General features: G+C 50.1%; 6 protein-coding genes across 6 annotated transcripts; 2 read left to right on the top strand and 4 right to left on the bottom strand.

Moving 5' to 3' along the window:
• Window positions 1-1136: 1136 nt before the first annotated feature.
• Window positions 1137-3425, bottom strand: VFPPC_03955 (hypothetical protein; the record flags this gene model as incomplete). Its single annotated transcript, XM_022428367.1, has 3 exons — window positions 1137-1482; window positions 1564-1885; window positions 2246-3425. The coding sequence occupies 3 exons, from the start codon at window positions 3423-3425 to the stop codon at window positions 1137-1139; spliced, it is 1848 nt and encodes a 615-aa protein (XP_022284430.1).
• A 739-nt stretch (window positions 3426-4164) lies between these two features.
• Window positions 4165-4593, top strand: VFPPC_17771 (hypothetical protein; the record flags this gene model as incomplete). Its single annotated transcript, XM_022429457.1, has 1 exon — window positions 4165-4593. One exon carries the CDS (start codon window positions 4165-4167, stop codon window positions 4591-4593), a length of 429 nt encoding a protein of 142 aa, XP_022285505.1.
• A 7777-nt stretch (window positions 4594-12370) lies between these two features.
• VFPPC_15700 (spindle poison sensitivity protein Scp3) lies at window positions 12371-14685 on the top strand (the record flags this gene model as incomplete). The annotated part of the gene is made up of 3 exons (XM_018293453.1): window positions 12371-12680; window positions 12912-13030; window positions 13168-14685. 3 exons carry the CDS (start codon window positions 12371-12373, stop codon window positions 14683-14685), a joined length of 1947 nt encoding a protein of 648 aa, XP_018144429.1.
• A 1326-nt stretch (window positions 14686-16011) lies between these two features.
• On the bottom strand, window positions 16012-16569 carry VFPPC_03951 (acyl carrier protein; the record flags this gene model as incomplete). The annotated part of the gene is made up of 4 exons (XM_018283385.1): window positions 16012-16058; window positions 16111-16240; window positions 16293-16310; window positions 16366-16569. The coding sequence occupies 4 exons, from the start codon at window positions 16567-16569 to the stop codon at window positions 16012-16014; spliced, it is 399 nt and encodes a 132-aa protein (XP_018144428.1).
• An 811-nt stretch (window positions 16570-17380) lies between these two features.
• On the bottom strand, window positions 17381-18398 carry VFPPC_03950 (NADH-ubiquinone oxidoreductase; the record flags this gene model as incomplete). The annotated part of the gene is made up of 5 exons (XM_018283384.1): window positions 17381-17457; window positions 17522-17720; window positions 17826-17918; window positions 17989-18016; window positions 18103-18398. The coding sequence occupies 5 exons, from the start codon at window positions 18396-18398 to the stop codon at window positions 17381-17383; spliced, it is 693 nt and encodes a 230-aa protein (XP_018144427.1).
• Window positions 18399-19302: 904 nt separating this feature from the next.
• Window positions 19303-21096, bottom strand: VFPPC_03949 (hypothetical protein; the record flags this gene model as incomplete). The annotated part of the gene is made up of 2 exons (XM_022428366.1): window positions 19303-20897; window positions 20967-21096. The coding sequence occupies 2 exons, from the start codon at window positions 21094-21096 to the stop codon at window positions 19303-19305; spliced, it is 1725 nt and encodes a 574-aa protein (XP_022284429.1).
• Between the last annotated feature and the right edge of the window lie 2027 nt (window positions 21097-23123).

The raw sequence follows: 23123 nt of genomic DNA, 5'->3' as shown, positions 1-23123 counted from the left end.
GGGTCAAGCAATACCAATGCGTTTGCATTGTGCTGCTCGATGTACCATTGAAGGGAGAGACCGAAAACTAATGGAACAGCGCCGGAATACGTCACGACATCTCGAGCTGCAAGCAACAACTTCGGCATCCGATGGTACAGTGTCCAACCTCGGTAAGGTATGTACTCCAGAAAACATACTGCCAAGTTCCACAAACCCAGGTAACTGGACATGTAGCCTACACCGAAGCACATGTTCCATTCACTTGATTGAATGGCAACACCATTTCCCACCGATCATGTATAGTGTTCTCGCGCGAACAGTGATCAACCACAACTATTCACGGTATCATGGCAAAATGCATATGGTGCCTATCGTGTGAAAGCCTTGTGATACCTACCGCCTATCAATTGGACTTTGCGGCCTCTGGCATGGACATTCCAACACATCACGTAACATCATCAAATGTAGCACAATAGAGAAACGTAGATCTATCCGATAAAGAGACATCTTACAGAGTAACGAATCTTGAACCACTCTTCTACACCTAGGTCGATTAAACCGCAGACTTAGGCTTGAATCCCAAGCCGTACTGACACAAAAGACCAGACAAGAGTATCACGAGATGATCGACAAGCGGGAAGACACATCCGCCATCTAATATATTGTCATGCAATGCTTTTGGTAATTTACACCGTTATCGTTGTGTTTGATATGAGAAGGTATAAATGAGGTGAATGACCACCTGCAGAATGGAGGACAGTATTCCCAGAAGCGCAGTTTCTTTCTTCACACTACTTTAGTAATTCATACACCGTTACTCGTCGTGTTATTTATGCAACAGCCCGTTACTGCCCACAGTGAGAGTCAAAATGTCCGTGGTCTGACGAAGGGTGGTCAGCATTCACGAAAGAATAAGTACTTTCTCATTTCGAAAATGCCTTTTATTCGGTGAGTAAATTCCCCGCTACGGCATTTACTCTTGCTGCGTGACAGTTATTCTTTGTAGTATGACAAGTGCTCTGCTACATCCAGCCAGAGAGGGTACTGACATGCTGAGACGATCATACTTTGATAACAAACAACCTCAATTCAAGTCTTTCTGGCTACTCGTACCTATTGACAGACAGGCGTAACTTCAAGACTCAGTATGTAATTTAGCCTTGTCCCCATATCCGCGTAGGCTCATCACGTGGCTCAAACACAATGGGCTCGCCGTACTTGATCCCAATCTCCTCCTGCGTCGGTAACTCGACAGCCTTCGCTCCCTCACCACCCCCTGGCAGTCGTAGATCGCCTTGGTAAAATAACTCGAAGTGCCTCCCGAATGGCGTGGCGATAGCCTTGTCCCCCCACGCATTTCCTTTCCAGTCGGACCAGAAGTCGAGCGGATCTTGGCCGTACGCCTCTTCACCGTTCCTGTGTATAAAGTGCCACACTTCTGTGGGATGGCCGGACTGGCCGTCATAAACTTCCCAGTAGCATACTGGATGCTCTGTGTTCCTACCGTAGGCCCATCTTGGCGCTAAGAGACGTCGGGAGTGATGCTCAAAGTCTTCTTGGATGCTTATTTCTTGTGGTTACGCGGGATTTTCGTCTGTGATGGAATAGTATTCGCCGTAGAGGCTAGGGATGTTCTCACTGTACTGGTCTGGGTCGTTCTCAAGGCTGGTGCTTGCGGATCTGTCAATAGCAAACCTGTGCAGTTGGAGATTGTTACCTGGTAGGATGCCTCTCCATAGCCCGAGTTTGTTATCCCATTTTCTGTCGTTTTGGACTTCCCAGTCTCCAGGATGAGGACATGCTCGGCTACACGGAGTCACCTCCTGGTCTATCCTCGGGTCATGGTATACACCGCACTCGTCCACCCAGAGTCCAATTGCCTCATCGAATGACCTGCTTATTTCTTGAGCAGCATAGTTAGCCTTGCGTCTACTGTGTTTATCAAGATAATAGTCGTAGTTGTATTATTTTTGTCCTTGGTCCGTAGGACATGGTTGTCCATCTCTGTCCGTCTCTGCAGCCCAATCCTGCCACGCTACGACAAGCTCATGAGAAAATGGTTGCGCCGAAAACGAGGGGCATTTTGGAGAAGTGACACGTCGCAATGATGGCTCCTTGAGCTCTGTGGCACAGTCAGGCTTCCAATTGATGAAATTGAGGACCTCCGCTTCGTCCACGGCGTATGCATGACTGTGGTAATGCAGACGTGTCATGACAAACCTCTATAGCTTCAAGTCAGGAATATTGGCAAGCTCTCGCATACTGTGTTCTGTCGCGGCCGAGGCAAAACCGTAAAGACTCTTTAGTGTGGCGGCATGACGTTTGACAATATCCACGAAAGCAGGTTGTTTATGGTCAAGACAGCAAGTGCGGCTGTTTTCAGGAGTGTCGATGAAGCCGTTTTCTAGAACAACTTCGTCGAGGCACAGGAATCGAAGCGATGGCAATGTAGGTATCTCATATAATGGACTTCTGTGGATGGGGGCGCTGGCCGGCATGGCGATTCCCTTGAATTTTCTTGCTTGTGTATATCTCAAGTGGAAATGAGTCAAATGGACAGCCGGGGCGAGACCGGCTGCCAATCCAGATATATCTCTGGCTGGTGAAAAGTTCTCTTCAAATATTCTGAGTTGCAGGTGATCAAGTTGTCTGAATGCTGAAGCATCTTGTGGCTTTAGGTGCTCAAGAGAGGTTCCTCCAATTTCTGTCTCTTCAGTGAAGCTGAGTTTCCAACGTTGCACGTCTCCTCGTCGGGCGTAAAGTTTCAGCAAAGGTATGAGATAGAACAAGAAACCAAGATTGAAAGAACCAGTAAAGCCTTCCCATCGTGATGGAAATTGAAGAAACGAGATGATTGCACGGGCTGTCAAGGGGTAGCCACTGGTAGGCGACTGGACCAGACGATCGGGATGCATCGGTTGTGACACAAGTAATCGAAGGGATGGTAATTTATCCACCGCATTAACGAAGTCGTTCCAGAAAGGTAGGCATTTGACGGATTCCTTGTCGCCATTATTCAGTGCTGTAGTACATGTATGTTCTGGTGTCAGCCAGAACAGTGGCACAACTTGTGCAGCCAGTGTGGACAAAGTAATATCGTCATCAGCTGAGTTCCGTCGAGGCTTCGGTCCTATAGCTCTTTCAAAGCTTTCATCGCGTAGGTACTCAAAGTTTCCTGATAACTCTTGCCAGACAAGAGTTTGAGCGAAGCACGCCAGAGCAGGTGAGTGTGCAATGCTCAAGAAAGCTTCCCAATCACGTCGAACGGCTGATATGGAGATTTGCCGAAACAAATGGCGAGCACACAATCGCTCAAAGACTTTTGAAGCCAACCGCAGGCTTTTCACGTCTTCATTTCCCAAACAAGGCTGTGATATAACAACGTCTAGGATCTCAGCGGGTACCCGTTGGAGTGGCGCTCCGGGATTGGCATCAAGCTCCATTCTGCAGGCGATTTCGAAAGTTCAGTCGTGTCTGGTCGCTAGGAAAACAGAACTACAGAAGCAAGAAGAAGAAAAGGAAGACTAAAATTTCTGGCAGAATCTAGTACCAGACATTTCAGCTGACAGCAGTTGCCGATTTCCCCACCGTCAAGTGTGAGATTGCCGTGAACTGAAGGTGCAGCTGTCCAAGTCGTTTCCGTATCAGTCAACTCAACTTTGAACGGTGTGAATCTCAAAATCCATCACCAGACTGCAGGCAGCAACATTGAACACACTAATCGCCTTCAATGCCGTTCGATGTTTCTTAATCCTCAGATCAGGCGCAATTGTCAACGTACTTAGGCATTTCCCTGTGTTGTCCAGTCTTCTTCCCGTCGCTGTTTTCCATGAACAACTTCACGGTTGGTTGGACAACGTCGTGTTGCTTCCCCAACACCTCCGCCAAATGCCTCGAATCAAAAGTTTTCCCACGAAAACATTTGCATGGCGGCTGTACCAATCATTCAAACCTGACCAGAATAGTTCGGGAACGTATAAGAGTTGATTATTGCAACTCAAGCAGTCTCACCAACCAGAACTATCCTATAGCCAATTAGCACTTGCACCAACAAACGGACGTAGTCACGATTAGATCTTTGCAGATACAAGCATACCTACTTCCCAAGATATTCCCACATAATGGCAGCTACCTTGTCGCTTCTGCTTTTTCCGGGGGGAATATTGCCACTGACAATCTTACATGCAGCAACCAGACCCTCAAGCTGTACACCCAAAATCGACACCCATGCCCATCTTTCGAAACCACCTTGTAACTGTCATTGCCAATCCGGATCAAAGTCCGGCATCCCAGGAAATGCATTTGTCGCCCGAAAACACCACGCTGCCATCTCGTGATAGTCCACCCTCGCCACGCAGCCCTCAACGCAACTCTCCAAGCATTTCATCATTCTTGCATCACGTTCACCAGCATGTGATTATCACACCTTTTCTTCACGCTGTCACAAGCCCATGCAGCACCAACGCGCCGCACGCGCTTTGCATCGTGCCAGTAATATACCCTGGCAAGGCTTTTCATGCTGGGCTGGCACCAGAACTTCGGCATCAACAGTTTACCCCAGACTTGGCTCAACGTTCGACCCAGAGCAGCGGCTATTGGACGCCTTCCTGACCACTGTGAAACGACAGAAATGATTCTGGACAGGCAGTAAGTCTAAGCCACTGTGACAGTGAGTGGCTTGGCAAACAAGTGTGGCATACGTGGACCTGATATTCATCACCAGTGACCATGTCGGAAACGAGGTGTTCTCGTGAGCCACGCCCTGCGCTCGGGTGGGTGTGCTGCCGATTGCGTACTGGACGTCAAAACTGGTTTGTTCGCTATTCGCTCAGTTTCGAAGACTATTTCACGGAGATTTGAAACCGGTGGTACAGTAGTTGGAAGCCCCATCATGTGGTCACCCTGAGCGACGACGATGGAGGCAGCGAGGTAGTAGATCTCGGTAACCTCGGACCGCTGAGGGGATAAAAGCACCTTAGTGTGGCATCAACACCAGCCAAATATTCAATGCTTTGCTGCACATCGGGCAACAGCCGACGAAAGAGGCTTCGGGGTTTTTTTTTTGTCAACACAACACGGCCAAGTTAAGCAGGGTTCAAACTTCAAACTAAGAAGATCGCCAGCAGCGTTGAGTCCATGTTCACCAGATTTGTGTGGCAGATTATGTGACAGTTTAGCCGAATGTGGCATAACCGGCCCAAGCACCATTGACTCTGATCGCTGCCGGTAGATTTGACATTTCGCCGGATGATCAGGTTAGGACATGGACGTGAGCTAGCTTCACGCTTGATGGTTGCTTCCTGGCCCAAGCTGTGGGTGTGCCAACTTCGCCGCCTCATTTCCTCGGGCGTTTTCCACAACAAGTTTCTAACAATGTTGATATTGCTCATCAAGAAGCCAGTGCGTAATCCCAAGCCACAGGCGTTTCTCAACCTGTTTGGCATGGGGAAGGTATCGGAACATGTGGTCGTTTTAGACATGTCCTGTTGTGGCCATTGTCAGCCTCCATCCTCCCCCGTGTGTCTGTTGTGGCTGGGACCTGGCTTATATTTTATACTTGTAGGGAAAGAAAATCCGTCCAAAATCGACTAATGTGGCGTTATGCCTTTCTTTCACCGCAGGACACGGTTTTGGCTCAAATACATGTATCGGGATGCAAGGCTCCTGATGGCCCTGGACCTCTGGACCAAATGAGATGCAGCATGGCACCACATACGATGCATCCCGGCGAGCTCGGAAGTGCGATCGCATGCTCTGAAGTGGTATCTACACATTTATGCATCCTCCTATTCTAGATTTGAGTCGACAGTCGTGGCGAGATGCCCATGTCCATGAGTGAGGACAGTGGCCATGGAAGAAAAGTTAGAGTTGCGGTTCCACGCCCAGTCCGGCGGATTCTCCCGCTCATGGGAACCGGCAGCAACCTAGACGCGGAATGCTAAAGCCACAGCCATCGGGAACTTGGTCATCGACTATCATCCCGAAGTCCAACTTTTGTCTTTTTGAAGTAAGTCAAAATATCAACAGTGTCACTGCCAACTTTGGTATATGACAGTTTCCGGGAGAAAAGAAAACTTAAAGTGTATGCAGCCACAACTGACGAATCAAACTGGTGATTGAGGCTTGGACGAGAAAGTGCGGCATATGTTGGATCAGAGGCGACCGGCGATGCCCTGTCACCAAGGCCTAATGCACCCCAATCCACCCGACATGACCACTGCATCAAGTCTGCATTTGAACCCGTCTTCAGAGAGACAATGATGCGAGATTGCGGCTGTCGCAAAGCACAAATCAGATCTGCAGCTGGACGTGGGGTAGGTACTGCGTACCACATTCTGTTTGGAGGCATACTTGTCCGGGCCGTTGGCAGTCGATTCGAATGGAACATATTGATCACAGAAACCTGCTTCACTATCCCAGGCTCTCAAAAACGTGATTGGTTTTGACATCAGCAGCCACCAAGGACGGTCATGCGCTGGGTCCTCCACGATGATGATGATGATGGTGACAATACGAAGAGTAGGTGCGGCGACGGAAGTATCGACGAGTACTTCGGCAATCCCAAGTTGTGGAGAAGCTTGCCACCAGCGACGAGAGAGGTCTGATTGTGGTTGTGTCCAAGTCCAGACTGATCGATCCCATGCCTGGAGTGTGCATGGTCGAGGTCATCTGGACATGTGCCCCAATTCTCCCTGTGGAGGGTACTTAAGTAGTGCTGCATGCTGAGAACCCCAGCGATTCCCAAGTGCGTATCGTGGCGCCTCCATGACCAAAGTGATTGTTCGGGCAACGAATGAACAAATCCGCTTTTTTGATTCGGTGATTCGTTGGATTGCCTGTTTCGTTGTCTAATGGACCAAACTGGTAGCGGCACCATGTAACTGACCATCAAACTCCAGTGACAGAATGAGGCGTTTCCTGCGCAAACAACAATGCAAAAAGAGCCGGGAATCAGTTAATATTGCACAACTTTTTCGTTAAAGAGCTAAATCAGCAAACTGGCAACTCGATGTGTTTGTATATCGAGAGCATCAGCCAAAGGGTCAAAGCAAACGGGTGGCGGCATCTCAGCCGACTCCAATGGCCAGAAGAGACTACCAGATGTCCTTCGAGGTTCTGAGGCACAAGAATGGATGATTTAGGATAGTTTTGCGCAGATAGGCGACGTTCGAATGTGGCTTGTCAAAGTCCTGTTGCAAATCTGATGAGTGTTTCTGGGGCTGGGCTGGAGATTCATGCCCTTTTGTTGCAACGATTTGCGACCAATGAGGCCAATGATCTCAATAACACATTTAATCTCGGAATGATTGATCTTCCTTCCTGACAACATGTTGTGTTGAGAAGGTAGGACTGAGGACGTTGAGAATATGCACCAACCATGGCATGGTAGTTGCTCCAAAGTTCTCGACAGACTGAGGTGCATGGTGTTGGACGACCAACGATTGCCAAATGAGTCTTCCCCAGACATCTGCATTATGGATAACATGCATGTAGGTAATCGCAAACTGACGAACCAGCGTGTCATATTGGACCAATCGATACCTTGGCAGCACCAAGGCGCATAAACGAGTGTGGAATGTCCAATGTGGCAGACGCAAGGCAAGCCTTTGGTATCAAATACAGCGAGATATCACCCATCATAATCAGCCATGCGACGATCTAAGTTGGTTGTGTTTGACTTATGGCTGCTACTAGCCACTATTTTGTCCGATCGCCGCGACGGGAGAATGAGTCTGTCCGTAAAATTAAGTGCCAATAGCTTGATACGTTGTTTGACATTGGGCTGTGTTGTTTGGCAGATGGTGGAGATGCCGTTGGTGGCTTTAAGAGAGGGAGGCATGTTGCCACCACGAGAAAAGGTGAGACAAGACCGCCATGAGCGGACATCGCTTGTCCCTGTGTTGCACACTCACAGGGGGCTGTCATGAAGTCTTCCGTACAAGGCGCCGCCTGGATGGGTTGGTTGGCGCTTGTGGCATCACAAATTCCAGCCCAGTCTCGGAGAAAGAAACGTCTTGGGGTGGCCTGATTTGGATTGTGGGTGGTGGTCTGAGGCTCAATGGTTGTAGGGTGGCGGCGAGAGGCTGGGCCAATTTTGTAGATGAAGGATACGAAGCGATTGGAGGCGATATGGCAGCTTCTAAGAACTTATACATCTCCCTCAGAACTCGTGAGGCGGTTGCCTGTATGCTGGTCGTCGCCAGCGCAAACTTCCCTGCAGTCAGCTCGACGGCGTTTCCGAACTTGAGATGCCCTACCAAAGGTCTTTGTGCCTTGTATATCTGCCGCGTCATTAGAGGGCGACTCACTTTTCTTCAGCTTTTTGGATTTTGAGTAGACATTCGCAATCAGTCGGCGTATTAAAAAAAAAATGTCAAGGGAAAAAAAAAAGCCGGCTAGGACCTAGACATTGCAGTACGTAGCAAAGTGTGCTACTAGGACAAGACCAGAGACAAACCAAGGGAAGACAGGTCAGAAGGATCAAGGACGCCAATGCCACAAGATGGCATTCGTCGTACCAATAATAGCAAATGCATAAACTCTCGGGGCTCTGAGGCGCATTCTGGACCATGTGATGATGCATCAAAAGCTGTCAAAAATCAAGGCCAGGGTTGTCTGATGTCCCAATATGCTCAATGTGGGTGAAGATCTTGCAAGCCAAGTGCCGTGCAACAACGACGATCCATGGTCAAAGGGGGGAGGGGAAGGGGAAGGAGCAACAAAGCATCAAGGACGGGCAAAAACAAAGCAAAGCAAAGCAAAGCAAAGCACAAGTGCCATACACCACAAGCCGGACGCTCCTGCATCGTTTTGACGTGAACTCGGGAATGACATACAGGTGCAGGAGCGTAAACTGCAACGTGGGAAGGAGCAATGCAGGACAGCCATTGGAAATAGCCATCACATGGGGCAAGAACCTTGGAAGTCAGCACCAAATGAAAAGGCGAAGGGGGAGAACAAAACGAAAGGAACACCATACAGAGTACGCAGTACACGCACACAGGACAGACACCATTCTCCCCTCGTCTTTCTCATCTGTGTTTTTTTGCCTCCCGGCAAGTACTAATTTTGGTTGTGCTCTGCAAGCTGAAATCTGGCATTTGAAGGACTGGTTTTTGATGGGCCAGACAATCGCAATGCAACACCCACCATCCTCAGGTGCAACATCGACAACCAGCCCCGGTGGCGCGATACCACAGTACCACTTGATTCTCTTCTTCACGTCTCTACCGTATTGGTTTTAAACGCATTTAATGCATTTCGGGGAGCGGCAGCCAAATCTGGCCAAAGTAAAGTGCATCCGCTGACGCAACCAGAGGCAGGATACGTTGGACCTTGGGTAGTATTTTGGACCATGAATGCAAACTACCAGCAACGACTTACACCATCTCGCCTGGTGCTCTTGCGCAACGATGCAGCCGCCTCCGAGAGAACGGCACAGACGTCTGTCTCGGGCCACCACTCGCACAAACGCATTATCCACACTCATGAACACCTCCCACAGACTATGTGGGGTTGATGAGAGTCATAAGTCCTAATTCCGAGAGCAAACCCGCACATTGACTGTGCTACGAGCTCCGTACAGAGCGGACGATATTACTGATGACGCCGACATACTTCGTATCTACTCAAGTCCCTTGTGGAGAGCCACACCCGAGGCCGCGCCATGCCATTGCCACGGTTCTTGCCGTTGCGTACCGTTACGCACCGCACCGGACGAGTCCACAAGGCAGAAGAGAGAGACAGGATGGATCCGTCCCGTCTTCTTCTCGACTTCCTCCCGCCAAGAGCCAAGACCCCACCAAAGTCAAGGCTGGTGTGACATGTTGAGCTGAGGTGAGTCGTACACCATGTGGTGGCTTTTTCTGACCACTGCGATGGCAAGAGACATAAAAAGAGTCCAGACAATGGTGCAAGTCGTTTGGAATGTGGGTGTGCTAAACTTAGACCTCGACCAGGATGGGACTAGCACTTTGGATCTCCATCACCAGTAACGCCCGCTGTGTCTCATACCAGGCGATCCGGTGCTCTGATTTGGAGGAGGCGTTCGATATTTGATATGATTTACAGTCAGCGTGTATCCGTTACTTGCAGCTGGGGCCAAGGCTGAACAGCCACTAGGCGTGTCTTGAGGTTGATGAAGATACAGTATTCGTCATGGAGTCAACGTTGAACGGACTAACACGGCGGTGGATCAGTCTAGCCCCTCCAAATGCGGCAACAGAGTGTCCAGAAATGGATTCTATTGCCCAGCTGGCAATGAAGTTGTGAATGTTGCAGCGACTAGTCTGGAGAATAGGTTCAAGACATGATGGTAAAGATGGCCAAAGATGGCCATGAGACTGCTCCGGGACCGAGGGCTGTGATGACTCCGTGTCCAATGGCGATGCATTCACTGGGACGATTGATACATACGCACGCCCACCAAGGTTAATCCGGAGAACACTAGAACGGAGATGAGTCGGGTTACTTCATTCATCTTGCTTCACTAGCGTAGCTCGAATGGCATACAGCACACTTCGGTACATGCATACATACATGTATGTACTTCCAGAGAGGTGGATGCCTGGTGGGCGGCAGGCTCATGATCCGACGCATGGGTTCATGTGTGTGTATGCGGAGAGGGTGTGTGAGCGTGGGTGCGTGTGTCCGTGGGGGATTCGAGTTGTTGATGTTGCCCATCCAACTCAACCTCTCTGGGCCATAAGAAGACTTCACGCCCCCCTGAAGAAGTTCATGGCTTTCAAAAAGTCTTGTTCAATGGTTACACATCGTATGAGAGAATTTATTGCTATCGTATTGATGGGCCAAGAAAATTCGTCAAAGGTATGTTGTCCCGTTGTTGTACAAGTTAGTCGATTTGTCTGTCTTGTGGGTGTAACTATCAAGTTTCTGTCATGCCTTTTATGCATTCTTTTCATGTTCACTCCTCGGCTCCAAAATTGAAAAGGAAACAAAGCAATTTATTGGGTAAAACACAGTCAAGACTGATCTTCTGACAGAGAATTTGTTTACTCAGTGACAACGACGCATGAACCAAAGATCTTGACGTGCATACCCGAGAGGTCACGTTCTGCCGGCACTTGCAATCCAAAGTCGCTGACATTTGATTAGCGGCTGAGGAGCGCCAGAAGCAGAGAGTTAGCATTTGCATCTTGCCGCGACTGGCTCTAATATATATACCCTGGAAGACTCCGTTTAACCCGAAATAAACAAGACACAGATGTGAATTTTTTTTTTTTGTTTTTGCGCACGGAAAACCGCGGTTGAAGCATCGAGAGTCCCAGCCTCTCACGGCCGCACTTGGCCGGCCGCCACCACATAACGACAGGATCCGCCACCGGGCCATGCCGAAACTCTGCATGCAAAGTAGCACAGAGATATTGTCACACACGGAAGAATCTTAAGGCACAGACAGGTTGCAAAACAGGACTGCAACGAATGCCCAGTGACGTTGTACAACTGCGGCTGTTGGAATCACATCGGACTTGAGTTGGTTGGAGTAACACCAGACTGGACTCTGCCAGCCGACTTGCCCCACTCCGGCCGCGTCTTCCTCCTGTCAATTATAGCTGGCAGGTACCAGGCAATCCGGTCGACTCTGATTGCGGGTGCAAACATCAAATTGAATCAGACTTTTTTGGACACTGAATTGATCGAACCGGTCGGAAGGCAGTCATAGCACAGTTGAGTGTGCACATGCGCCCCTTTGAGACCAGACTGGCCGAACAGACACAAAAAAAAAAGCCCAGCATTAGGGTTGAACGGTGACAAGATCACTCCCACTTTCCAGCTCGAGCGCCTGAAGCGCCGCCGCACTAGCCGCCAACACCAGACCAGACCAGGCCGGACCAGTTGGGAGTCTTGGGGCCACCAGACCAGACGGGGCCACACAAAACAAGACTTGACCGCCTGAGACCAGACAGGACCAGACGAGACAGTACTGGAGCCCTCAAGCTGACACCTTGTCTGGTTGGTTGATTAGCGCAACGAGCCACTGAACAGGGTTCCCCACAGCCCTCAAGTGCTGTCGAGCACAAAAACAGCGATCCAAGGCTTGCGCTTTACAGCGGCACTCGGCCCTGTGACCCGATTCGACCTTCTAAAGCAACATTGAACATTGAAGATTGAGCATTCGCCAGCCACCAAGGGGCTCAAGTGCTCAAGTGCTCAAGTGCTCAAGAAGCCTAGAACTTGACCTACCAGGTTTTATCCAGTGACAGGCAGCTTACACACACATTGTGCAGTCAAATCAACATCCACATTGAGAAAAACAACCGGGCCAGACTGGCAAAAAAATAAATTGACACTGGAACCAGCCCGACCAGTTGACCCCACGCAACATTGGACCGCACCAGGCGCAACTTTGATGGATCGCTTCTCGGCCATGTCCCCTCACTCCACTCTCAGCACCAGCACCATCGCTGTCTCATCAGTCTATCCCGGTTTCGCCTCTCCCCCATCCATGTCCATGTCCATGCCTATGCCTGGCCTTGCACTTGGACTTCCTCCGCCTCCTCTTCTTTCTCCCAGCTCAAGTTCCAGTTCGAGCGCTGGCAAGAGGCGACCGTACACGCGACACTCCATTCCCGCCGTCGCCATGCCTGAATATCGTCATGTTCGGAGCGGTAGCCTGAATATTCCAAATGGCGCTGCTTCCACCAGCTCTTCTACCATGATGCCGCGAAGTCCTCCGAGTACGTTGGCCCCCCGACTTTTGCAACCAAAGTTGCGAGCAAAACTGCGCGCTTTGTCTTCACATTGCCTGCTGCATTGCATCCCAGAGTCCCGCCCCCACCACCTCACCACTTCAGCCCGAGTCGAGTCTGCTTGTCCAGTCCACCTCACCTGAACCGCTCTCTCGGGACCGCCTTGTGTTGAAACAATATATATATGTGTGCTAATCGTTCTTGTTTTCCGTATTGCAGATACCGCCCATGTTCCGTGCAAGTTCTTCCGTCAAGGCGCCTGTCAGGCCGGCAATGCTTGTCCCTTCAGTCACGACCTCGGAGCCGCGGCCGAAAACATCTGCAAGTACTTTGCAAAGGTACGTCGCGTGAGGTTATTTATTTTGTGCCCGTGCCCCTTCACTCTCGCTTAGATGTCATATTCAGCGAGTTGATGACACTGTCGACAAGTTGCCATCGTATTGCTGTGTAGTCTCCCTAACATAACCCATTGCAGGGCAATTGCAAGTTCGGTCCCAAATGCGCAAATATTCACGTCCTACCCGACGGTCGACGAATAAACTACGGCAAAAATGGCGTCACGATAGGCACATCTCCCATTGGCCTTGCTGGCCGACCTTCTCCCAGCCCTGCATCTCCGACCTCTGGTGCCTCGACCGGCTATCACCAATCTTCTGCCAGTGCACTCACAACTTCGCTCTATGGAGCCGAACAATCGCCATGGGATGACCGCCAAATCGCGAGCCCCGCTCACCATCTGGGACGCCAGCCCAGTCTCGATAACGGCATTCCCTCCATTGACTCACCATACGCCCATTCCAACTATGGTTCTCCTCGAGAAGACGACCCGACTCGACTGGGCTTTGGCCTATCCCCAGTGAATGGCAAAGGTCTATCCATTCTCGATGCTCCTTTGCCTGCGTCGTTCGACTCAAACGGCATCTCCAACGCAGCCCGTTTTCCTGCCGCGCCATGGCCGTCATCCGTACCCTCCAAGTTTGGCCTCGAATCGCCTACCCCCTCACTTAGCAATGCCAAAGACTCACGGACTTCGGAGACGCTCAAGCTTCTGCATACGTCGGCATTTGGCTCGTCCGAGCACTTGACCCCGACCGCTGGCAGTCCGCCCAACTCCCAGTCCGCAATTGGCGATGAATATTTCGGCAAACGAGCTATGCATTCATCCAGATACGCCAAGCCTCGGATGCTTAGCTCCAGCATGCCCAAGACATCGTCGGTGGACCGAGATTGGGAGGCCGAGTTTGCCTTTGACGACGACAATTTACCCGAAAACTACGTCCCTGAGAATCTCCAAGAACTCCTGACGCCCGCTGAAAAGGCCAGGCGTGGCTCTAGTTCTATGCGGGACGAACATGCCATAGAAGCGCTCAAATATGGCAGCCCAATGGGAACGAGCCCCAGCCGCTGGGGTTCGCTCTTTCAACGACAGAAGGAGGAAGAAGACGCAACCAGAGCAGCCCGAGGTGCCGGTTCGGCCTTTGGCCATGTGGGCAGCCCTTTGAGAAAGTCAACTCTGGCCCAGGAAATGGGCGACGATTACAAAGGCTCTGGACCAATTGGCCGTCCTTCTGCTGGACGGTCTGCCAGCGAATCCATGTCCGTCCTCTCCCAGCAATTGCAGCGCAGCAAATTAGACGATGCAATCAGTGGCTCCGGTTCTAGTCCTCATCTGCATCCTACTACGGCACGGCTGCCGTCCAGCAGCCTCGCACCCATTGGCAAAGACCGTGCGATGGAGCGCCATGTGTCCAGTGGAAGCATCAGCTCATCTGTGACTGGTCGCTTTACTACTCCAATCGACGAGGAGGACCCCGCCTTTGTCTTTAGTATGGAAGAGGAAGATGAGGCACCTAGTGCGAGGATGCGAAAGCGAATCTCTGCTGGCTTGAGCATGGGAGCCTTGGGCAGCTACGCCAGCGCAGTTGCTGGGAAGAACGCATCCAACAGCGGGTCAAAGGAGGGCAGAGACTCCGTGCCAGTCAACGGCCGATGATTGGCATCATGCCCGGAGCATTTTTATTCAGGCGTTTCACGATTTTGATGCAACATGCAACAGTCATAGCGAAATAGAAGAGGCCTGGAACGGGCCAACAAGAGACTTTACGAAGCTGCATAACACGGCATAAATGCTTTTACGCTCTGAAACACTTCGTCATCAGACACAACTGGCACCCATCCAGGCCATTTGGTCTTGCGATGACGTGAGGACGATAATGAGGGGATACCCAACAAAAAGAAGAGACGTGGAGAGAGACAAAGAGAGATTAAAACAATGGGACGGATCATATCAAGGTGCTTAAAATTCTTGAGGTTGGGGATACAGGCGCGACAGGTTATTTTTTGCTCATTTTTATTTGTTTATGGTTCTTCTTTTTTTATTTTATATTTGTTGCTGTCCAATGACCTTATCTTTTGGCTTGGCTCGAATTGGCTCGGTTGGCTCGGCTTGGCTTATGGTTAGGCTGTATGTTAATTTTTGGTTGTTGACTCGTTTGAATCAGAATCAGACTTGGTCGAAATTGGCTACGTCAGGCTAGATACGCATCTAGTCCTGCGAAAATTCAAAAAGAAAGAAGGCGTTATTACGACCAACGGAATCTCAAACACATACTGGACGGCATTTATCGTTTGTTTACTCTATTTTCTCAGTCCTCAAGGTTTCATTTCACTTTGTCCTTTGCGTTTGCTGTCGTACCCAGGGAGGCGACGCCAGCCACATATTGGCGTCATTCTATACAAGAGTCTTTTTTTAGTTCTTGCAACCCCTTTTCTTTGTCATGTACGACTTGTATGTGTTGTCAAAATTGGTGCTTTGCTATGTGGTTTGGTTTTTTCCGTTTCCATTTGTAGCGATGATTTGATGTGGTGGGTGAGACTACTTGGGGTGTATATGGTATGTTTGGACGAATGGTGAGATGTTGTAATGGCTGGTAGATGGGTTAATGACAGAACTGTCTCTGTAGTTTGTGTTGAAGTATGTGACTGAAGGAGCGCGGCCTACAGTTAATGATAGTAATAAGGCAGTATGTTCCGTGGAAGCATAACATGTTGTGTGTCGAAGAAAGTTGTCATGTCCCTACCCAAAAGTATACCACCGTCACAAAAACACATCCACGCCGTACATTGTAGACACAACATAACATATACCATCGCATCAGCAGTCGCACTCGGCCGGTATTCGAAAATGTGATATTGTCTTGGCATCATCCACTATTCTATAAACAGTTACATCCACATTTCCATCCATCCATCCATCCCCAAATCCTCTTTTCCGTTTCCCGGGAGTAGAGATAATAGTACAAAGGTTCATCGGTATAAATTAGTGAGCATCAGGTTGGGACAAGATGTACTCGACAGCCTTGTCAACTGCAAAAGAAGTCAGCACAACATTTCCAGGACACAGGTCTCTCAAACGCACCAGAGTGAATAGTATCGGCGTCCTTGTCGGGGATTTCGATGCTGAATTCCTCCTCAATAGCCATGACGACTTCTACCGTGTCGAGCGAGTCGAGGCCCAGGTCGTTGGCGAAATGGGCAACAGGCTTGATCTGCAAATCTGTCAATATTTCACGTCCGCCCATTGGCACAGTATACCCCTACATTAGCAGTATCGTTGACCTTACGACAAGTTAGCTTTTTTGACTCGGGGAATTGCAGCATCAGGGATAATAACCTTGTCAAAGCCCTGCAGCAAGCTCATGATTCGGCCCTCAACCTCCTCCTTCTTCAGGCCTCCCGCGGCAGAGTACATTCTCACAGCAATCATCTTGTGCACGCGAGGGACGACGGCAGCGCGCGGCGCAGCGACAAACGGTGTTCGCAGGGCCGGGCGGGAGGCGGCTCGTACGGCGGAGCGGAGGATCGCGGTGCGGAACATTGTGACGAGGATGGAGAAAAATGGCAGGAGTGGACGAAATGGTCGAGTGGGAAGGGGGGATGCGTCAATTGAGGGGGCAATTGACACTCTGTCGTGCTGGCGTGGCGTGACGATGCGGATGGTAGGGTTGGTGGTTTGGAGAGGTGACGATGATAAATTTCTCGTTGTTTCGCTCTTTTGGCGTACGGAGGTCGGAGCTAGCCTGGCTGGGGGGAGCAAAGGAGCTGGGGTGTCACGTGATGTGGAATTTGGATCGGGGGTGTTGTGATTGGTGGGTGGTACCCGGGAGTTGGGCGTGTTTTGATATGAAGAGTTGGTCGTATACGTGCGTGGTAGATGTTGTGTTATTTTTGGGTATATTCTCTTCTGTTTTTATTTTCTTGCTTTTTGGATTTGTTTTTGGTCAATTGGAGTCATGGTTTGGTGTTAAGTCCTCGTGAATTGGTACTCTACAAGTTTGTCATAGCCGAGGTGGGATGGCTTTTCACGGAGCAGGTACATAAGTACGTTCTAATACTCTATGCTTAAGAGAGCTCAAGTTGGTTCATATCTTGGCACGCGGGAGTCATTGAATTGTTAAATATCACAATTATGGGAAAAGTGGGATATGATTTGGCACTTCGTTTCCAGTGGCTGCAACAACACATTAACAAGCACCGCGGACAATGCTTCACAATTTTACATTTAACAGAATGCTCTTCATCATTTTATGTACAACCAATCTCTTCTACCTCTACCTTTCGCCAGGCTACCTCTACAAGATACAAAGGGAATGGTGAAACAAGGTGGTGGCGGTGTTTAGTAAATAGAATTATCGGTAAGGGGCATCAGCGCGAATAGCAGCCGCCAGCTCAGGCTCCCACTTGTCTCCGTTGGCCAAAAGTTTCTCTGCAACAAAAGTCAGCATCTGGTCTGCGTGCCAAAATCACATTTGCCACATAGTTGTACGCACCCTTGTTGTACAGCAACTCTTCTCTCGTCTCGGTAGCATATTCGGCATTGGGACTCTCCACAATCGCATCAACGGGGCATGATTCCTGGCAAAAACCGCAGTAGATGCACTTGGTCATGTCGATATCGTAACGAGTAGTTCTGCGTGAGCCGTCGGCACGTTCTTCAGCCTCGATGGTGATGGCTTGGGCAGGGCAAATCTGAAACAAGTCAATTCTCATGGCTCTGATGAAGAATTTCGATGGAACATCATGTCGTTTTCATTCCAAAATCGAAAAAACAATGACAATGGCAATATAACGTACAGCCTCGCAGAGCTTGCAGGCAATGCAACGCTCTTCACCGGAAGGATATCGTCTCAGGGCGTGCTCGCCACGGAATCGGGGGGAAATAGGACCCTGAAGCGTGTCAATTGAGCCGTCACAATTCATCAATGGCCGACATTCTGTCCACCGCATCATTCCATACCTTCTCGAAAGGGTAGTAAATGGTGTACCTGTACACACAACCAGTCAGCTACACAATCCACTCCCACATCCCAATTGAGTTCAGGGACGTGAAACCAAGGCTCAATCCACATACGGAGGTCGGAAGAACTGCTCCATCAGGACGTACATTCCTCTCGCCATCTCTGTCAAGAGGAAGTACTTGCCCAACCGGTCCAGCGTCTTCTCCTTGTCCCACGGCCACTCGGTTTGCCTGCTCGTTCGGAAGTTCTTGGGAGGAGGGCCCATGGGAGTAGCGTATCCTCGAGTCTGGTACTGCTGTGCGGCCACGAGTCGGTTGGCCACAACAGCCAGCGAGCTGGTGGTGCTCGGAGCTCCGGCCAGCTGTCGTCGCACGAGCATGGCGGCAGAGGTGTGCAGAGCCGGCGCCATTGGATGCACAGTGATCAATTCGTCGTCGTGATGTTTAAAGTTGGCCAGTCGACGAGGCGAAGTTGGGGGGTTGCCAACTTGGAGGGGAGATTGGTGGCGATAGAGAAAGGGCTGGAGTGAACGACTGTTTGACGTGATGGATTTCTTTGCTCCATTTGGGAGGCTTGTTACTGCGGGATTACATTATTCGGGACGTGATTGGTGGCACTGCGGCCCGTGACTCTGCACGTGACCGTTTCTGGCAATTTGGCAGCGAAACTCTTCAATCATGCACTGCGCAAGGGAAATGAATTTCATATTTATTGATATCCGATAAAGTTGATCTGTACTTTCATTTTTGCGTTATTTACATTTTGTCCCATTGTTGGGCGACTTTGTGGCGGCCAACATGGTGGCGTGGATGCAGTGCCAAACTTGAGGTTGTGTAAGTCAGCATCGCCACCATGGCCTGGTGAAAATTAAGCGATTGATACTAACAATACCTTCAAAAAGTTGGCATCATTTATCTTTCGTTTTGCAGAAACTTGGCCACTGGAGCGAGATCGTTATCTACATCGGCTTGTCTGCTGTATATGTCCTTTTACTCGACTCGTCACCTCTTCCAACCTCAAAGCCATCAAAATCGCTGGTGTATTGTACATAATAACTTGCCATGCAGCTACGCTATACGCTATGATGCCAACAAATGCATGGACTCGTAAAATACAGACTTGAGATCGTTGCACCGTTTCTTCGTTAACAGCGAAACACAAACCAGAGTAACAGCAACCCCATCCGTAAGATTCTCTCCCTAGAGGTGAGGATATGATAACAACAATCATGGGAAAGGCATGACCGATCCTCTAAACAAAGGTCAAATGAAAAACAATCAGCTACACCGCACATACTCCGTAGGCCGGCAGACTTAAAAGTGCTTTTCCCAAGCTCCCCACCAGACTCCCATATTGGATGCTACCAACAGATCAAGCATCTTGAGGCCAACATCATAGATGATTAATTTACCCAACTTCGCTTCCCGGCCGTTTCGGCCCCCGCCAGCATGCTCAGCTCCGACGTTGGTGTACAACGGTTCGGCACCAATACCACTTTCTTTTGCAACTGCCCCTACTTTGAAAAGGTTGCTGAAGTTTTCCCGTGCACCTTTAGGCCCATTGGTTTGTTCTGGGGAGGAGAGCAGGTTGAAACGCAACTCGCTCACCATGGCGCTTTCAGAGTTTGGACCGTCGAGTGTGTGCTGACACACGACGCTTTTACCATCCATTTGTGTTTGAAACACACATTTCCCATCCCAGGGGCTTTGAAATGTGTACCCGCGCGGTTTCATTCCTTCTGGCGGCGGCCCGGATGTAATAATCGAGTCCGGCATCGCTGGAGCATCGGCTTTCTGTGAGGCGTTTGACGTAACGCTATCACTTCTGTGCCGATTTATGGCAGACTTCGTAACCTCGCCCACGGTATGGAAAGCCTCTTTCATATTTGTTTTGAAGCTCTTGGTGTATTCCATTGCGACTCGTCGGGAGAAGACGCCTATCTCCCCTCTCATGGTGCTTCTCTCATCGATGCTCGGTCGTACTGCTGGCACTGGGGTCCCCATCCCGCCTTCTTCGTTCGCGCTGTTAATCTTAAATGCCATGTTGCGGAATTTGGCATATCCTGATGTTTCTAGATCAATATCTATTGGTGGGTATCTTGATGAGCTTGTGGAAGATTTGAAACCAGATGTCTGCAAGAGGGGTATATGTGAGTCGGGCTGAGCTGACAGCTGATCAAGTTGTCGCGAGTAAACTCGTCCAACGTTCCATTGGCTCGAGGTACTGGGATCTTTTCGAATTATGGTTAAGGTGAAAGGATTTCCAGTGGAAGCCATACCACGCTTTCGAGGAGATGGTGATCTACTATGCGTTTGCTGCATTGGTCGTGGGCGGATTGGAGAGACGTTGATATGCGAATTGCCAGCGCTGGCGGGTGGTACCGACGTATCCAATGGAGGGATTGTAGGATTGTATTGCTTTTCATTCCCATCTTTTTCCGACACGGAGCATTCTTGGGCAACGGCGGGCACAGAGGGAACCGGGTTGGCCATCATTGGCCGTGGCCCTACTGGCTTTCTCGTTGGCATGCCCGTATGCAAGCCTGCGGCGGTTCGTTCCGGCCCATTTGTAGGAACATGATTATTCATCGTTGTTCCGTTTCCAGACCCATCACCAGTCTGTGGTAATGTAGCGACAGTCAAATCCGTGGTCTGCTGGGAGGTGTGAACCCCGTTTGGCAAGCTGTCAGGGGTGAGAGGACGGGCCGAACCAGGCACGGGCTTTCGAGCGATGGTTTGCGGCGAACGACCACTATCCTCACTAGAACGGTACGCTCTCTCATCACGGAGTGGTTCGGGGGCATCCGGATCACTCGAAGGTGGTTCCAGATGCACGTAGTACAGAGCACTCAAGACATCTTGGTCTGTAACGTTCCTCTCTTGAGGCTTTAGTGTTGAAAGAATGACATCTGGGTAGGCCTGTTAGTTATTATGGAAGGTGCCGGCAATGTATATGCGGTCTGGTGGATGGGCAATACCGTTTGTGTGTGGAACACGAGCGATGTACAAGACGAGAGGCTCTGGCTTCTTTCGGCCCTCCGTCTCTGCACAATAGCTTGGTGGATTCCCTGCGAGGACGTTGAGGTCGGCCAAAGACTTGGCCTCCATGGTATGCTGGAGCGCTTGTGAGGGAGAGGGAAATAGGCTGGATGATTCGTAAGTGGAAACCTGAGATGACGTGGATGTAGTTGTGGTTGTTGTGGTGGCGGCTAGTGGTGCTTGACGGCGTTCAGGGCTGATAAAGAAATTTGCTGGCTGGACATATGCTGTGAAGTCAGTGAAAATGAGAGAAATCAACGAAAGGCTGCAACGCAAACGAAGGGCAGAGAATATGTACGGCTCGAGAGCAAAGACGGTATCGTGTCAAAGTCTTGGCGGCGTTCAGCAGAAAGAAGAAAGAAGAAAAGCTCTCCTCGGTACGGCGTGGCTCGATTGCTCAGCCATCCAACCGTTGAGCTTAATGGTGATGGTGGCTCTTCTCTTTGCGGGCATGGGCATGGAGGCGTCTCTTGGGCTGAACAGGCGCCAAAGGCTTTGAGAGGTGAGGTGAGGTCTGGTCAGTTTTGTTCGTCAACAAGGGTCTGGTCCATGCAATCAGGCTTGGTGGTATGGTGGTGCAAATGTTCAAATGTCGGGGTTCCGGCTGGTCCTGGTTGCTCCAGTTGCCGGCCGCCTGTCCGGAAATGCCTACACATGTGGTATCTGATGCATGAGGTGAAGGCAGATGGGTTTGATGACTGCCGTCGAAAATGATCCAGTCTGGTCCACCAGTCAGGGACTTACGTCACCGTCGCAGGCACCAGACTGGACTGCACTCAACTGCGTTGGACTCGCATCTCACACGGCAGGTGTCAAGTCGTTTCATTCTTCAATGTTCCTTCCCTCTCAAACACAACAAGCATCCAGGACCTCAAAGTCGAGTGACAATGGAATTTGAATTCTACCAGAACATTTGTGCGTCTCGCATTCCAACAATCAAACTACAAACACAAAATAGAGACAATTGAGAACAACCAAGAGCTGGCAAGATATGGATCATCCATGCACCAGAAGCTGGCACCACACCCTTGGGCTCTTTCCACGCCATCCAGCAGGCGAGTCAGCCATCCTCGCCAAATTCACGATTGCCCTTCACTCCTTCACTCCATCACTGCATCACACATGCGCCAAATCACTTCTTCACCTTCGATTTCTCACCCCCGGCTAATTCAGCATGACACCTAGCTATTTCGGGTTCCACAGCTTCATTGCCCCTCGCACCTTGCATCATGGGAGAGCAAACTGTTGTGCACAAAAGGCAGGCTAGACCTGATTGTGCGTGTTGTGGGTTCATGGCAAATGCCCAACGTCAGCTTCTGGGGCTGTGCCAGCCAATTTCACTTCACTACAATCACTACCATGGATGATGCACCCAAGGACCCAAGTTCCGACTACCGACATGTCCCTAAGGACTCAGTTATCTTTGTCCCAATCGTTTTGGCAAATGTTATGTGCGTATCTACCGACGGGCCGTCGAACGAATCTAGTTGCTGCCGAATATATTTATAGATTTCCCGCATCGACTAATGACTGAGTACTGGCTCGATTTCCGCTTCGTTCGTCATCCCTCGTCGACCTCGTGAAAGACACTGAAAATATCTACAATGAATCTCTCAGTTGGACATGGTGTATTCACGACATGATGCAAATTTTACTAGCCCTCAACGATGGCGCAACACTGACCCAACAGTCTTGGCCCCAATCTCCCACATCCACTCGTTTCTTCATGCGACTCCCGACATCTGACGTGGCGACGACCCAAAAATGCGACCACGGACCCTGGATCTGCAAGGCGCACTTGATGAAACATTGACAGCAGAGCAATCTGTGCCATAAAGCAGCCCGCATCGATGTCCGGCAATAGCCTCGACATCCCTGTCACCGAATTTATTCTAGCCACTGTCATCTGGTGGCAGATATTGGGCTTGTCCTGCCTGCAATCCCGTTTGGCACGTTCGACTCGGAACAATTTTATAATATCGCACTCAATACCGCCAATATCCAAATAATCTTGCATAAGGACAGCCTGGTGCATAATGCACGTTATATTGACAGGGAATTAAATTGGTAGTTTGCACGACAGGTTCTGCGTGGGA

Source organism: Pochonia chlamydosporia, chromosome 3 (assembly GCF_001653235.2).
Source record: "Pochonia chlamydosporia 170 chromosome 3, whole genome shotgun sequence".
Classification (NCBI taxonomy): Eukaryota; Fungi; Ascomycota; class Sordariomycetes; order Hypocreales; family Clavicipitaceae; genus Pochonia; species Pochonia chlamydosporia.
The sequence above is the reverse complement of the archived record's forward strand: the minus strand, read 5'-3'. Positions and strand labels throughout refer to the sequence as shown.